General features: G+C 41.8%; 1 protein-coding gene across 2 annotated transcripts; it reads right to left on the minus strand.

The window, feature by feature from the left end:
- Positions 1-1,688: 1,688 nt before the first annotated feature.
- Positions 1,689-8,977, minus strand: LOC115687893 (uncharacterized). Of its 2 annotated transcripts, XM_056315975.1 has the most exons (3): positions 7,943-8,973; positions 7,293-7,460; positions 1,689-1,916 (listed from the first exon to the last, which is right to left on the minus strand). In XM_056315975.1, the coding sequence occupies exons 1-3, from the start codon at positions 8,088-8,090 to the stop codon at positions 1,870-1,872; spliced, it is 363 nt and encodes a 120-aa protein (XP_056171950.1). In that variant the 5' UTR covers positions 8,091-8,973; the 3' UTR covers positions 1,689-1,869. The 2 variants fall into 2 exon arrangements, with proteins under 2 accessions (XP_056171950.1, XP_056171949.1); XM_056315974.1 differs by lacking the exon at positions 1,689-1,916 and having other exon boundaries at positions 7,116-7,460; positions 7,943-8,977.
- Between the last annotated feature and the right edge of the window lie 4,004 nt (positions 8,978-12,981).

The raw sequence follows: 12,981 nt of genomic DNA on the forward strand, positions 1-12,981 counted from the left end.
AGTTTAATTAAATCGTTCTAATTAAGCGTTGTGAAATGAAAATCCGGTAAAATGTCTAAGCTACCAATCATCTTGCATGTCGAAGTCGCCTATCTTAATTTTGTCTCACTAAATCAAATTTGTCCAGATTAGAAGTGTTACGTTATGTGTGGTTGCTTAAATCCCCACTATCTATCTCGCCGAATTAATTCTTGCATTCGACGATTTTATCGATCTGTCTGACGTCTGACGTCGTGCTGTGCGGCCATTGATTACGGAGCATATGTTAAGTGATGGCATGTTCTCATTAATAAGAAAAGGAAAATTAAAATTAAAACAAAAGAGAAAATGCTATTTAACCAACCATGGAAGACAAGCTAAATGGGTCACCGTGCTTCTAGTTGAATAGAATTACGGATGAAAGATAGACCAAACATATTGGCCCGCATCATATCTTTATTATAGCTCGATTTTTATTAATTTCCCCAAATTTACTAAACATTTCGCTATTAACGATTTTACCACTCAATGTTGGCCTTTTTGCATGCTACAAGCCCTGTACCGTGCCCAACTCTTTTTAAGTCATTCTTCTACATATTTTTTTGGAAATCCATATATCAAATTCTAGGTTACATTTATTCGCCCGTACACAATCTTAATATTTCATTACATTTTTTTCGTGAATATCTTGATTTTTTTGGCATTATCGATTAATCAATTAAATTGTTATTGCTTGATACATTGTTACCGAAACTCGGGGATTGAATTTAAACTCAAACGTGCTAAAAATCTCGCTCCCCATAAGCCAAATTTCCGGCTCGTCCCCCGACTGTACAATCAGATAAATTTAAATCTGATTATGGGCAAAGCATGGTAACAGCATAAATCTAAGTCTACAATGTTTTTATTATTAGTTACGACTCTACGTCGTTAAGTTGAACTATACAGTAGGTGCCCCGTAGAAGTGGGGCAGAGAGAGAGACTAATGGGGCATTACTGACTATTCGATCCTGAATATTCTCAAAATAGTACTCATTTTGGCTAGTTTGCAAAACTTTTGACAGGCAAATCTCTGGGATTTCATGACCAAATATTAGACGCCATATAACCGTCATTGAAATTGTTTTTTAAGCAGTAGTAAATCTGAGTATGTAGGGGGATATTAATCATAATTGAACAGCTCCCTTCACAAATTTTCCTCAAGCCTAATGGCTTTAAGAGTCTCCCTCGAAACCAATACCAAGGGTAAGAAAGTTGGCACTTGGTAATGACAGAGGAGAGAATGTTTGCTACATAGTTCTACAGTAATTACTTGTGTCTATAATCTATATCATGCAAGAGCTTAATATTTGTATTAGAGAGGTTGATTTCTTTGTTAGCAAGAGGAAAATTCCAAATTCAGCTCAATATATCCTCTAAAAGAAGCCATACCTATATATCTCATCGATTACCTAAATTTGATTTCTTGCCGATTGTTTCTTGGTAATTTATGACTGGATAAAATAAGTGAAATTTTTTAGTTTTCTTACATACACTGGATCGCTTCCCTTCGACAGATGCATGGAAATGGTCCTGTTTACAAGAACAGTAACCTAGTAAAATCCAATTATCGCCAGAAATTTGATCCACAAATTTAATCCCTTTCTTAACCCATGGCATGGTAGAACTAGAATGATAAACAGATATAGAACCCATTGTATCCGGACGTGTGCGTTAGAATTTAGAATACCAAAAAGCATATCGTTCATTATTCGATTTAGGAACTCACAACAAACATGACTCAAATCACATTATTGATGCAAGTAGAAAGTCTCCGCAGCCAATGGCATGAACGTCAAATCCGAAGAGGTTGTTCGGGAGCAAGTAGTGCTTGATCAGTAGCCACAAGATTCAATCCCTCAACAACTGTTCCAAATCAATCACGCCATCTTCAATATCTGAAGAGCCATATAGATAATATCAGAATGTGTCCACACTTCAAACACCACGATTGCTAATTTCTCTGGAACCATAAATGAATATTCGTCAAATCTCACGCTACTAATGAAGCCATCGCTATGTCCACTACAGGTTTTCTGAGAAGTTAGTGTGCATAATTTGCCACAATAATTACACTTCGATCAGTCCTTATCATCAGATAAGCCATATTAATGAGATAATGCAACGGTTACAGAGAGATAATCAAAAGTAATAGCATAGAAAGCACCTACAAAACTCTCTTTGTATGCAATTAAAACAGTTGGTAAGTTGACGAGACCCAATCAAACCCCTGATAGGAGCTATCAGTGTGACAAAATTGAGTCAAGTATCATACTTGCGATGCCAAATGAGTTAGCGTTTCCTTTTAAAGGAAGGAAAAGAAGCTTTGAATTTTTAGATTTTCCTTGTTCTTCTATTGATGTACAGAATACGTTTAAATAGATACATAGTTACATGATGAGGGCAAAATTGATTCCTTAAATCAAGAAAAGTATCCTCAAATTGAGGAAAGAATTTTAAATTCAAATCAAGGAAATTATCCTAAAAGATTTTAGGATGATATGTTATCATCCCCCCTTGAGCTAAGCACAATTGGCTGAAGGTGAAGCTTGCTCTGCAAAAATCTGATGCGATTAGAACTTAGACCTTTTGTGAACAAATCTGCAATTTGATCTTTGCTGGAGATGAACTGAACAGTGAGAATCTTACGCCTAACTAGTTCCTTGACATAATGAAAATCGATAGCGACATGTTTCGTTCTTGAATGGAAAATTGGATTGTAGGCGAGAGAGATTGCGGAAATGTTATCACACCAGATAGTGGGTGGCATAAGGAGTGGGCAATGCAATTCACGTAACAAGGAACATAGCCAAATTAATTCAGCTGCAGTGTGAGCTAGACACCAGTACTCAGCTTCAGATGGAGAACATGCCACCGTGGCCTGATTCTTTGCACTTTAGGAAATGGGGTTAGAACCGAAGAAAACACAAAACCCACCAGTAGAGCGTCGATCAATGGGGCAACATGCCCAGTCGGCGTCGCAATAAGCAGTGAGCTGGTGTTGGCCTGGACGAAATTGAATATTGTGAGTGATTGTGCCTTTCAAATAACGCAAAATTCATTTGACCGCCATAAGATGATCCTCGGTCGGAGACTTTAGGAATTGTCAAACTTGATTGACGGCAAAGGAAATGTCAGGACGCGTCAAAGTAACATACTGCAATGCTCCAACAAGACTCCGATAAAGAGTGGGATCCGATAATGGAGGGCCATCACCGTGGCCAAGTTTTTGAGACACAGTAGGCGTGGGGACTGGTTTACATCCGTCCATATTTGCATGCCTTAGAACATCCACAATATACTTCGACTAATTAAGTTATAGTCCTTCCGAATCACGTGTTATTTGAACACCAAGAAAATGAGAAAGAGGTTCGAGATCCTTCATACGGAAATGATGGCCAAGATGCGAGATCAATTGCTGCAACGCTGAAGTATCATTGCCAGTGAGTATGTGATCATCAATGTACAAGAGGAGATATACGGTTATATGTCCTTGGTGGAAGATGAATAATGATGGATCAGAGTTGGAGACGGTGAATCCAAAATCATGAAGTTTTGAATTAAACTTTTCATACCATGCTCGAGGGGCTTGACGGAGGCCATAAATGGATTTCTTCATGTGACAGACATTATTAGGTTTGCCCAGATCAACATAGCCCAGAGGCTGGGACATGAACACTATTTCCTGCAAATCACCATGTAAAAATGCACATTCGACATCCAATTGTCGAAGTGGCCAATTGTGAGAGACAGCAAGAGATAAAATAATTCGAATGGTAGTAGGTTTCACCACAGGACTGAAGGCCTCGATAAAGTCAACACCCGGTTGTTGATGGAAACCTTTAGCAACAAGGTGAGTCTTGTAGCGACTAATATAGCCATCCGGATTTCGTTTAGCTCAAAACACCCATTTGCAGCCCACTACGTTCATAGTAGGATCATAAGGGACCAAACACCATGTTTGTTACTGTTGAAGAGAGGTAAATTCTTGATCCATGGCATGACACCATTGAGGTTCCTTAACCACTTGGGAGTAACATGTTGGTTCGGAGATATGGTTGGCAGTAAGTGCAATCGAAGTGGGTGAAGGGTATGGGAAAAGGCCTTTTGTTTGGTAAAACCAGACGTAGATCTTGTTTGCATTGGGTGAGTGGAAGAAGAAGGGACAAGTTGATTATCAATAGGTGGAGGAAGGGGGGCTAGAGGTCTGCACGATAGGTTCGGTAGTTGATGAAGAAGGCACCGGTGAGATGTTGTTGGATGTGAGAACGACCTGTGAAGTGGTGGAGGGATCACAATGAGCATGCTCGGATTGAATGACTCCAAAAAAATCGAGACTATGAGGTAAAAGATGTGAAGAATGAGTGAGAGTGAGGAAACTTAGTTTCATCAAAGACCACATGACGAGAAATATATACTCGACCAGATGAGAGATCCATACAACGATAGTCTTTATGACTGGGGCTATAGCCTATAAAACAACAGGGGGTTGATCGAAGTTCCAATTTGTTAGCCTTGTAAGGTCAAAGCCATGAGAAGCAAAGAGAACCAAAGGTTCGTAAGTGTGAATAATCAGGAGGGGTGTGAAATAAAGATTGATATGGACAAGTGTGATGTTGAAGTATGGGCACGCGGTTAATCAAATAAATGACTGTGGTGAAGGCTTCCAACCAAAATTTAGAAGGCATATGAGCATGGGCCATCATAGCTAAGCCAGTTTCGATGATGTGGCGGTGTTTGCGCTCCGCAACGCCATTTTGTTCTGGTGTGTGGGGGCAAGAATATTCATGTGTAATGCCCTTGCTTTTTAAAACTAACAAAGATGTCATAAAAGTCAGATTTTAATCTCATCGGAAATAACCATGAATATTTGGAAAACTCATCGACAAAGAGAACATAATAGGAATAATTAGAACAAGATAATGTGAGCAGGGCCCTATACATCACAATGTAATAATTCTAGAGGACGACTAGAGGTAGAATAAAATTTGGAAAAAGGAAGCTTGTGACTCTTCGCCTGCTGACATGAAGAGCAAATGTGAGATCCAGATTTATTGGAAATAGAAGCGATTGAGAAAATCTCATGTTGAATGTCATGAGAGGGATGGCCGAGACAAGCATGCCATTGGTCCGTGGTGATGGAGGAACTGTAATGAGCTTTTGGGGCGGTGGATGATGGTGGAGTGCGAAGTGGGTACAAGCTGTTCTCAACTGGCTCTTGACATAGTATCTTGATATAGTGTCGTCCCCGTGGCCTTGTCTTTAATACAAAAACCTGAGGCATCGAAGTTAAAGAGACAATTGTTATCTTTGGAAAATCGATAAATAGAGAGTAAATTGTGTGAAGCTGTGGGACAATGAAATATAGATTTGAGGTGAAGAGGTGATGAAGAGGATGAAAGGGTAGTGGAACCAACATGTGCAATGGGCATATCGTGGCTATTACCTATCTCAACAGTGTCATTACCATCATAAGCAGTTGAAATTTGGAGATTTTCGAGTTCCAGGGTGAGATGATGAGTGGCTCCGGTGTCGGTGTACTAAGTGTTGGGTGGGGTCGAGACAGTGACAGCCATTACTGCAAGTTTTTCCAATGGATGGTAGCCTTGATAGGTGTAGTCCATTCGGTGATAACAGACGATGGCAGTATGACCCATACGATTGCAGATCTGACATTGTGAACAAACTCCCAAATTTTGAGATTTTTGTTGACCTTGGGGTGATGGTCATTGTTGCACCGATCCAGAGGAGGTGGAGGACTGCTGGCATGGTGGAAATGTTCCACGAGATGGTGCATGGCCACGGCCCTGAGAGAATTGATGAGAGTTGTTGGGCCTGAAAGGTTTGGAAGCCACCAATGCAGTAGACTGTGCTGAAACCGCAAGCGGTGTATCTTCAGTCAAAGAGAGATCCTCACAGATTAACAGGGTATGAAGTCCTTCAATAGATAGGGTCGATGTCCTGGTGCGAACACAAACCGAGGAACAGAATTGTCGATATGATGGTGGCGGCTCATCGAGGATGTGAATAAGCAAATCATCCTTGCTTACAGGAGAGCCACAGGCTACCAGCTGGTCAGAAATGACCTTAAATTGCTCGAGATAATCAGCCATAGATTGAGTGCCCTTCTTGGGTCAAGTAAGCAACCGTTTGAGGGACATCACATGGGCAGGTACTGTAGAGGCATATCTATTATTGAGCAGGTCCCATGATTGCTTGGCAGAAATAAGTCCGACGATATATGGAAGAGCAAAGTTGCTTAATGTGGCATTGATCCAATTTAATAGCAGCTGGTCTTTTTCAAACCAAGTTGGATATGTGGGATCATCATATGAAAGTGGAGAAACAGAGCCATTAACATGATGCATCAGGCGATGACCACGCAAAATAGACGTGAACAAGGATTTCCAAAGGAGATAATTGGAGGCATTCCGTTTGATTGGGACAAGGCTAGAAATGTTTGAAATCACAATAGGTGGGGATTGAACTGGGGTACTAATAGCGCTAGTAGCTTCAAAATTGTTGGAGACAGCCATGAGGAAGAAGAAGCAGGATCACAAATAATGCTATTACGCAGAATACTCTGATACCATAAAGAAAGTAAAAGAAGTTTTGAATATTTAGATTTTCCTTGTTCTTCTATTGATGTACATAATACGTTTAAATAGATACATAGTTACACGATGAGGACAAAATTGATTCCTTAAATCAAGGAAAGTATTCTTAAATTGAGGAAAGAATTTTAAATTCAAATCGAGGAAATTATCCTAAAATATTTTAGGATGATATGTTATCACCTTTCAGCCAGCTTCAACTTTACTTGTTTAGTTCCCTAATGGGACTGATATCACAAAAATATCCATCTTTTAAACTCATTTAATGGGTTCCTAATGCTAATTGGACCGTTCCGGAGTTGTGGGGCGTGGAGTTTTCATTGGCACTAGAGGTGGCTCTTTGTCCATTTCTAGGCAGAAAAAAGAACGAAACTGCTTTCCTTAATGAGAAGAAATGACCTGACGCAGTTCCTACTCTTCATTACAAAAGCACGAATCTGTCCAATGAAAAAGGATCATGACCCTAAACCAAAGCCGCAGAAGTAATAACAGTCTACTTTTGTTCCAGCAAGTTATAGCCACGCCACATTCATCATCACGGCAAATACTAATTCTACATATTTTAAGTCCCAAAATTGTATTCCCCATTTTTCCACAAGACAGGATAAACAATACCATACGGCAAAGAAATCGACGTCACGGGGAGAAAATTCAACGTACTGAAAGCTGGGAAGCTGGATGGTGACCCGTCCAGTCGTCCAATTACTTCGGTGTCTGCTGAAGGCCCAATTTGGATCAAACTGTCAGTAGCTTGGTTCCACATGGCATTTTGGGAATAGAGACTTTCTGATAGTTCTGGTAATCGAGCAGCACTAGTACCACTGTTTCCTGGAGAGAGAGAGAGATTGATGAAGCCCATAATAGACATGGGGCAAGCCAGGAAAAGCAAGTCTCCTGGGTGTGGGATCAACATGGAGCCCATAAATTTCTAATGTTGTGATCTATACGGACAGTTCTACTATATAGATTTAGGTCCCAAAACCCATCTGAAGAACCAATATTTAGAACATTGCAATCACGTGCTTCATGAGAAATGAGAATAGACACCAATGCTCCTCCCCTGTAAAATATGTCAGCATATTCTTGTCTGACTCTGCGTTCCTTATGGAACAGTTGATTTTAATCCGCTCCAAAGCCATATCATTGGAAGCCTGCATATTTCTGTCCCAAAGGTGTATGGTACTTTGAAACGTTTTAGTTGCACGATGTCACTTTGATAATCTAAAACCGCAAAAGAAGTGGCTACAGTTAGGCTAGTGCTTAATTATGAGCAACTTTTTCTTTTCCTCGTAGCCAGTTAGAGCACATACCTTCCACTGTGGATGCTGAAATCCTAGGTGGTACTTTCAAACCAACTTGACTGGCCAATCTAGGCGGAGGCATATTGTCGTGAACTGGATGGGAGTATTGTTGATCTCCTAGAACTTCAGATAGAGAAGGTGAGATCTTCTCCGACATGGAACTTGAATAAGCCTCAGCATCGAACTGTCTAACATCACTCCCATTCTCACAGGCCCTCTTCACCAATCTATCTGCATAGACCTGGAAGACTTGCAAATTACTACTTCCTCTACCAGTCGTTATATCAGGCTTATCTTACGCCCAAGGTAACTCAAAGAATTCAGGCTGGACTTGTATGCATTTTAAAAGGCGCTCAGAAGATGTGTCTAGTATGTTCCCTATTTTTCTCAGACAGATCGAACAAGGTAGGAAGATCCAAAGTTCGCAGTCAAAATACTGACAAGGAAATCACGGACATCAAATTCTGTGAATTTGATGAAAGCAACAAAAAGTATCTCCACTTGAAAGTACCATAACATGGTGAATGGGTCAAAACTTAGAACTCTGTATGAGCATAGAGTGCTCCTAAGCTGCTAACTGCGCTCCTGATATTGCAGATGGTGGTTTTGGTCCCATGGAGAGTGCTTCTAGTGATGTCTTCTCAAAGGGTGAGAGCAAAAGAAGTGGGCAGCTTTTGTCATTGGTCTTGGTGCTGATGGGGGTTGATGAGGCAAGATCCTCTTTTTTATCAGTTCCATTGTTGAATCATTTTGAGGTAAATAGCGAGGAGCATGTATCCTTGGGTACTTAAGATTATTAAGGCTGTTGGCCAGGCCCTTGGAGTCTCCTTCCAAGGGTTCGAAGATACCTATGATTCTTTTCGAGGAGCTAGAGAAGCAAGGGCTAAGGGAAATGATGGCCCTGAGCATTTTAAGTCATTGAAAAATAATCGAGGAATTGAAATGCCTTCAGTGTTCCGCCAATAACGATAAAACTCCTGACAGGAACAAGGTTGTGAGTGGTAGCAGTGGAAAGGGCTCTTCTTGGTTTATATATAGGTCAAAATTATTTCTTGGAACCCACCCATCGGTGGCCGCGTTGGTTTGCGTTCAGTTCCTTTCACGAGAGGTCCTGGGTTCAAACTCGCCCATCGGTGATTTAAGTGGGGGGGTCGTGGCGGTGGGATGCTGCGCTAGCCCCCCTCGAGGACTAGTCGGGCATCACCGCTGGTTTGAGCCCTAGCTCGCCGGCCGCGCGGACACCTCAATTATAAAAAAAAAAAGAAAATTAGTTCTTGGAATGTCAGGGGGTTGAATGATGGTGACAAGTGATCGGTGACAAAATTTTTACCAAAGAATGGAGACAGGACATGGTGTCTTTAGGAGACTAAAATGGAAGATTGTCAATTGGATGTTGCCAGGAAAACTCTAATTCTGAGACTTGTGACCCTCATCCTCGTCCGGAGGATGTCCTTTAATTGCATTAGTGAAGACATGGCATCACTTTTGAACTACCTTTTGATGTCCTTTAATTGCATTAGTGAAGACATGGCATCACTTTTGAACTACCTTTTGTAACACCTCGGGTCTACACTGTGTAATATTGTCTGCTTTGGGCCCACTGGCTCTCACGGCTTTAAAACGCGTTACACAGATATAGAACCCCGAACCTTATAAGCATGTCCAGGACTCCCCCCCTAGGCAATGTGAGACAAGAAAGGCTCCCCCTTCCTTGTGCACGTCCGAGGACTGAGGCGCGGATGCACCGCCATCCCTTCTCCTCATGCTCTGCCGCTTGGCTTGGGTCGTTACACTCTCCACCCCTTACGGGCACAGCACCCTCATTGTGGGCCCACACGCGGTCAGGAGTCGGCTCTGATACCACCTGTAACACCCCGGGTTTACACTGTGTAATATTGTCCGCTTTGGGCCTATTGACCCTCACGGTTTTAAAATGCGTTACACAGATATAGAACCCCAAGCCTTATAAGCTAGCCCGGAACTTCCCCCCTAGGCGATGTGGGACAAGACAGGTATCCCACTTCCCTGCGCACGTCCGAGCTAGTGGCGCGGACGCACCGCCATCCCTCCTTTCCACGCTCCGCCGCTTGGCTTGGGCCGTTACACCTTTTGAAGAAGAAGAGATCAAGAAGGCTATTTTGAGTTATAATGGGGAAAAAGCACTGGTCCAGATGATTTTACTTTGGCTTTCTATAATGAGAATTGGGAAGTAGTGAAAGATTATTGGTTGACGGTTTTCCACAATTCACTCGAAGGGTGATTTTGTTCGAAGTCTTAATGCTACTTTTATCTCCTTAATCCCTAAGAAAAGTGGTGCGCAGAACATCAAAGATTTCTGTCCACTCAGTTTAGTGAGTAGCGTGCATAAAAGTTTGGCTACGGTTCTTGCAGCTAATTAAAACGGATTATTGGCATGGTGGTGGGACCTTATCAAAATGCTTTCGTTGAAGACATATCTTAGATGCAACTCTGATTGCAAACGGGGTGATGGACTCCCACTTAAAAGCGAAAAGGAAAGGTATTATTCGCAAAATCAATATGAGGAATGCTTACAATCATGTTTCGTGGGACTGTCTTTTATTTGTGATAAAAAAATGGGTTATCGCGTGCAATGGTGTAATTTAATAAAGAGATGTATCATGACTCCACATTATTCTGGTTTGGTTAATGGATAACCGGTTTTTTCCAATCGTTTCAAGGGCTTGGGCAGGGTAATCCTCTCTCCTCCCTTCTGTTCGTTCTGGTAATATAGGTCCTCAGTAAAATGTTTAAGTAAGGCGTCTGAGTTGGGTTGGACTTCTGGCTCATATGGCTAGTCTTGGAAAGGAGTTTACTATTTCTCATCTTCTCTTTGCGGATGATACTATCATTTTCTGCTGAGATAATGTTCAACAGTTACTTTTCCAGAGAAGCATCCTTTTATGTTTTGAAGCCGTATCGGGGATTAAGATAAACTAGAGCAAAAGTGAGCTTATCCCACTAGGTGATGGTGTGAATGTTGGCTTGCTTTCTTCTGTTTTGGAATGTCGTATAGGTTCTTTACCCTTAAACTTTTAACCCCCAAAACAATCTTATTCTGAATAGCCTCCAGCCTTTTGGCAACCAAACAAGGGATAGGAAAGAGAGACGTGAAATAGATAGGAAGATTGGAGAGAGTGCTTTCCATCTGGTTAAATGGAAAGCAGTTAAGCAACGCTTTTGTAACGGCGGTATTGGCATCAAGTCTCTTTCATTGCTTAACAAGGCTCTTCTAGGCAAATGGTTATGGTGGTTCATGTAAGAGTTTTCCTGTATGTGGGCTATATTAATTGAGATTGTAATTAACCCTTTATAGGCTTGGTCTAATAAGGTTGGACATAAGGATTCTTAATCAGTCTGATATGGGCCTGGCTTGTGTGGGCCGAGTTGAGCCCGGCCCGTTATGAGAGGGACTGACTGGAAACTCTATAAATAGAGTTGGAGGTCCCCCCCTTAACCTAACTCTCTCTCAAACACTCTCAAACCTTGCATATAGTACTTGTGAGGGCTGAGGCAGTCTCATAGCGGCAGGGACTCCGGAGGTTATAGGGGAGAAGAGCTCCGGCACCTGTTCTTCGTCATTTCCGCATACAGAGGCGATGGATTCCAAAACAAGTGCATAAATCTCGTTTATCCTTTTACCGTACCCTCTATTTCTTGCTATGGCGATCCTCGAGCGTTCGGCCGCGCCTCACGGCCTGCTAACATGTGGTATTAGAGCCGCCATAGTCAAGATTAGACCGTATTGTTTAGTATGTGATTTTCGATTTTTCATATGATGAAAGTTAGAATAAATTACATAAATGGATAGATCGTCTCAAACTGAGAATTTTGAGTGATCGCCGGCCTCCGGAGGCCGCCGGACGTGGCCGCACATGCCGCCACGCGCTGGAGCATCAAAGAGCCTCGGTGGCATACGCGCGGTCACGCACGGGTGTTCCCAGTGTGCGCATTGCATGCGCTACGGTTTCCACGAGCCAGGTCGATCCGGCTGACCCGACCTGACTCCAGAACTGACCTAGGGTTTGACCCGTTGACCTGTTGACCGGGTGACCCGACCCGAATCTAGGATCCAACCTGGTATTTGACCCGACCCTAGGATCCAACCCGAAGTAGACCCGACCCGAAACCCGACCAAGTTGACCGTTGACCGAACCGGTCGAACCGGTCTGCGGTCGGACCGGTCCCTTTAGGACAGATCACGCGCTACGCCTTCAGGAGGCGCGTGAGGGCGCGTCCGGGCTCCGTTTGGAGCGTGTAAGGTATCGGCGTGCTCGTATTAAGATTCTCTACATTGTGATATATTTATTTTACATGTTTGATGCTTTTAAGGATATGGAAATGCATACAGAACCCTATATACGTGTTTTTTTAGGGTATATTTGCATATTTTCATGTATTTCTCTATGATTTCGGAGATACAGATTAAAGCTTACATGTATATGACCACATAAAGAATGTGTAGAGCATGATTCATTGATAGTATATATAAGGTTCAACATATATCAATGATTAGAGCGATTTAATTAGCATGGTGTGTAATTTTAGTGACATTGCCCATGTTTTAAAGTCTAGAATTACATGTATATGATGAATGTGATACATAAAACTTATATCCTTAGTACGAGAGAGTTTCAAGAATTCAATTGGGTAATGACCGCCAAAATGACACACTTAATTGGGTTTGTGAAATATCAGTCTTGTATTTTTAGGGATGTCTCCTGTTCTAATGTGTTGTCATACTCCCAAAAGAGGTGATTATGTATTGGTTAATGGAGAGATACATGTACAGTATATGCTTGAGGAATGACTGATCTTAGTGGTTCATACATCAAAAGGTGGTAAATTCATAAAAGATTGGAACATATTCTCATGGCCGTTGTCATGTAGAGGCTATATAACTACATGTCATGTATTCTGCCCAAAGGTGATTATATGATGATGTATGTAACCCTCAAGATAGTACTCACATAATGCTAATTATAAACATTGCTTGTTTTCCCAGTCACCTATTCTCTAAACGGCAACTC

Source organism: Syzygium oleosum, unplaced genomic scaffold (assembly GCF_021117445.2).
Source record: "Syzygium oleosum isolate NSW1041296 unplaced genomic scaffold, Sole_v2.1 Sole_v2.11, whole genome shotgun sequence".
Classification (NCBI taxonomy): domain Eukaryota; kingdom Viridiplantae; phylum Streptophyta; class Magnoliopsida; order Myrtales; family Myrtaceae; genus Syzygium; species Syzygium oleosum.

What these genes read in the sequence shown, in the direction of transcription:
- LOC115687893 (XM_056315974.1), bottom strand. Translation starts at nt 8,090, where the DNA reads ATGTCGGAGAAGATCTCACCTTCTCTATCTGAAGTTCTAGGAGATCAA. An exon ending in TTCAGCATCCACAGTGGAAG is followed by an intron (nt 7,461 to 7,942) that starts GTATGTGCTCTA and finishes CTCTCTCTCCAG; the next exon opens with GAAACAGTGGTACTAGTGCT.